At 34.8% G+C, this 3,948-nt stretch overlaps 1 protein-coding gene across 2 annotated transcripts; it reads right to left on the bottom strand.

Annotated features, from left to right (window-relative positions):
- Positions 1 to 470: 470 nt before the first annotated feature.
- On the bottom strand, positions 471 to 3,568 carry LOC136208760 (small ribosomal subunit protein eS4x-like). 2 transcript variants are annotated; one of them, XM_065999918.1, is made up of 6 exons: positions 3,468 to 3,568; positions 2,126 to 2,203; positions 1,847 to 2,027; positions 1,528 to 1,625; positions 940 to 1,408; positions 471 to 800 (listed from the first exon to the last, which is right to left on the bottom strand). In XM_065999918.1, the coding sequence occupies exons 1-5, from the start codon at positions 3,468 to 3,470 to the stop codon at positions 974 to 976; spliced, it is 795 nt and encodes a 264-aa protein (XP_065855990.1). In that variant the 5' UTR covers positions 3,471 to 3,568; the 3' UTR covers positions 471 to 800; positions 940 to 973. The 2 variants fall into 2 exon arrangements, with proteins under 2 accessions (XP_065855990.1, XP_065855989.1); XM_065999917.1 differs by having other exon boundaries at positions 471 to 1,408.
- Positions 3,569 to 3,948: the final 380 nt, after the last annotated feature.

Here is a 3,948-nt window from a genome sequence, read left to right as displayed (position 1 = left end):
TAATCAATTAGGACCCTAAACTATATCAAGTCCCTGAACTAAGCAAAACTAATCAATTGAGTCTCAATCCTATCCTAAAATCAGAAATTGTGACTATTTGATATAGATTGTAATAATCTTTGTGTTGGTTCAAAATGAGTTTGGGAAATAGGGTCTGAAACTGTTCAACCGACTGATTTTCGATGAGACCTGAATTGATGATTTTTGTTTAGAATGGAGGCTCAACTGATGATTTTTGCTTAATTCAGGAACCTGATTCATGATTTTGATAGTTTATGGTTCTAATTAACTTTAAAGCCTTAGTTTAGAGAGCCAAATGGCTATTATGCCAAAGTAAAACTACAAACTCTTAAACAAATTAGGGTTCCAGTCACCGTTGTAATAAAATTATAATCACATTTTAGCTTTACCGAACATGCTAGTTTCAAAATTATTTTATTATCACATTGGATTCAAATAAGATGTTAATGCAGCGGATATAAGAACATATTTATAGTTGATTTGCACACGAATATTTATGGATAACATTCAAAGTTCAAACAAATTTGGAAAAAATGAAAATTTTCTACTAAACATAAAAAACTAAGTACTACACCCGAAATTGTTCTTTAAATATAAAAAGGAAAAATTACACAATAAGCCCAAAAAAAACAGTAATTTGCATTTTGAAGAGTCCAAAAAATGACAGAAACTTCCAAAATTTGGTAGAAATTAGAAAACTGTCGCTACATCAAAATTTCTCCGACTTGCAAGCCATTTCTTCAACTGCATCCGTTGTTAATTGACTGAATCAATTTTGCCTATAGATAAAAATAAAGAGAACAATTCAAACTGTAATGCACCTAGAGAAAATCAAGTAACCCTCATCAAGCGCTCAATAAACCTAACTCCCTTTCGTCATGAAGTTCGAAAGGCGTCATAAGCAAGCAGACATAGTACCTGAAAAAAAGTTACCCTAACCATAAAAACCCTTTTAGGAAACTGTTTGTGCTGCTGTAGCCTGCCTCTTTCGCGCCTCCTCAATGATGGACAGCTTAATACCCTTGCCTTTTGGAAGAGATACCCATGGTTTTGTCCCCTTTCCAATGGTGAACACATTTCCCAACCTGGTAGCAAACTCATGCCCGGTTGCATCTTGAATGTGAATAGTCTCAAAACTTCCCTTGTGCTTTTCCCTGTTTTTTATCACCCCAACTCGTCCTCTGTTCCTCCCTCCCGTCACCATCACAATATTTCCCACATCAAACTTGATGAATTCAGTAATTTTGTTGCTCTCCAGGTCTAGCTTTATGGTGTCATTGGCTTTGATGATTGGATCTGGATACCGAATAGTGCGCCCATCATAGGTGTTAAGGTAGGGGATTCCCTTTTGGCCAAATTGAACCGAGCGGACTTTGCAGAGCTTGAACTGCATAACATTGATTATACCACAATTTAGTTCCCAGACTAAGATTTAACATTTGATTTCAGTTAGAGTACACATGATTCAATAAAACTAAAGTCTTATTTGATAGAAACAGACGTAACCTTTGCCTCATCATCTCTAATGGAATGGAGACGGAAGCGGCCTTTGGTGTCATAAAGAAGACGAAAGTTCTCATTTGTTTTTGGAATTGACACAACATCTGTGCATGCAAAATTAAAGCAAGGTAATCAATATAATACAAAATCACACTTTCGAAAAGATAAAACACAATAATAACATATTCGGCCAAACAATTATGCATAAAATTTGGCCATTTATCAACAACCAATGCTCAAAAGGAAGAAATCAGTAAAAGCTGCAAACATTCAACCCTAATTGTACATAGAAAGAAAAAATGTGTGAAGCCAGAAGTCCACATACCCATAAAACCAGAAGGATACGTTTTATCTGTCCTAACCTTCCCATCCACGAGAACATGACGCTGCATTAGAATAGCAATGACTTCACGATACGTGAGAGCATACTTAAGCCTGTTACGCATAATAAGAATTAACGGCAAGCATTCCCTGGACTTGTGAGGTCCAGATGATGGTTTGGGTGCCTAATAATATAACAGAAGACACAGAAAGCAAGGAATTAGAGCCACAAGAACAGGTATGTATACAAGGGTAATTGAGTTCAAATAGATAGTTAACATACAAAAGCACCACCAAGTTTGTCAAGCATCCAATGTTTGGGGGCATTGAGCCTCTTCAAGTGTTTCTTCAAGCCTCTTGCCTGCAATGCACACAAAAATATATGGGCTCAGCACACATCTTAATGACTGATAAACATCCTACAAGTAACACACCTTATACTCTTCCAACAGTTTATCAGAGAAAAAAAATAATTTAAGTATTATTGTATGTCTACTATGAAACAAATAAAGTATTATTGTTGAAAAACCTTATAGTTTCCATATTTTGGAATAGGCCACACACAATCTAATGCTTAACAAGAGAAAACACAAAAGTCTAGTAGTAAGAAGACTTAAACATACACACATGTATAGATTTACAGAATTTTGTCCTTAAACTAGCTAATCTGAAAAAATAGTTAAAAATGTACTCATATAGAACACCAAATATTTGTCCTTTCTATGGCAAATACTCGCAAAGGAACAATATCAAATGCTGCAGAGGTAGTCTTTTGATTGAACTTGAGAAATTTGAAAGAAAACATATAAATTCATCTAAATTACAAGGAACAGTCATATTTGATATATGAGATAACACTTTTTTTCTAGGCAATTAACGACAGCCTTCACTCTCTCATATACAGTAAGACCCTAAATTATGAAATCTCAAAACCCTAAAACAAAAAATTAGAATTTTTTTTCAACTCGTCTGATGATAGGGGGGTCCCACCACAAGGGTGTACTGGGCGAGGGGTCCCCTGCCAATATTTTGGCAAGAGGCTGCTCCTAAGATTCGAACCCGTGACCTCTCAGTCACACGACAACAACGTTTACAGTTGCGCCAAGGCTCGCCCTCTATTTAAATTAAAAATTACAGAACATTTGTTTTTTCAGCAAAATTTTATCAGAATTGAGAAACTACAGTCCATGGTGATACACAAAATCAACCAAGAAAATGCTTGATTAACAGAAAATTCAACAGTCATGAGCGTAACATCTTTAGTTTCATGACTTCTATGCAATGTGCTTTTTCACTTGTCTGCAAATCAATAGATCCATTTCCCAAAAATGAAGACCTGAACTCCTTGTGAAAATTAAATATGGCCTAAAGGGTAGATTCAGACACTGCTAAGATTTAATGCTACTTCAGGTATAGGATCACTTCAACAGTGAAAAGTACTATTATTGATTTTATTAATCGGCTGTACACATCAATCTTTGATGAATATCTTGACATGATATGCAAAATAAATTCCTAGCTACAATCAATAAAAAGATAAACAAATCAGAATATAAAAGCATCTACCTTGTTTTCCAGTAAGAATTCAGATAACATAGATGAATAAAAGAGGGAAGAAATCTTACCATTTTTCTTTTCGCTGTTGATTACTCTCTTCTTCTAAAAATAACTGAGGAGAGAAGCCGGCTCACACCTTGGAACAGCAAAGAAATCTTGTGCGGCAACCCTAATTTGTTTAAGAGTTTGTAGGTTAATGGGGTGAGATATAAACTAGGGTAATTAATTTATTAGTCCCGTATTTTGACAAAACATACTGTTTAGTCCCTATATTTTCAAAAACACATTATAAGGTTTCTAACCTTTTTCTCAGTGAACTATTTAGTCATTTTGTCTGTTTTTTAGATTTTTTTACCGTTTATAAATTCGGAAATGACTAAATTACCATTTACTATTTACCTTCAAATTTCAGAAGAGGAAAATCAATTTAGAAAAAAAAGCTTTTTGTATGGAGAACGAGAAAAAGAACAGACAAAATGATTATGAATTTGAACCATGGTTGTCAAAACTGGACCGGTCAAACAACCGGAAAAGACAAAGGGTCAAGGG

The sequence above is a fragment of the Euphorbia lathyris genome, chromosome 10 (assembly GCF_963576675.1).
Source record: "Euphorbia lathyris chromosome 10, ddEupLath1.1, whole genome shotgun sequence".
In the NCBI taxonomy this organism is placed as follows: domain Eukaryota; kingdom Viridiplantae; phylum Streptophyta; class Magnoliopsida; order Malpighiales; family Euphorbiaceae; genus Euphorbia; species Euphorbia lathyris.
The sequence above is the reverse complement of the archived record's forward strand: the minus strand, read 5'-3'. Positions and strand labels throughout refer to the sequence as shown.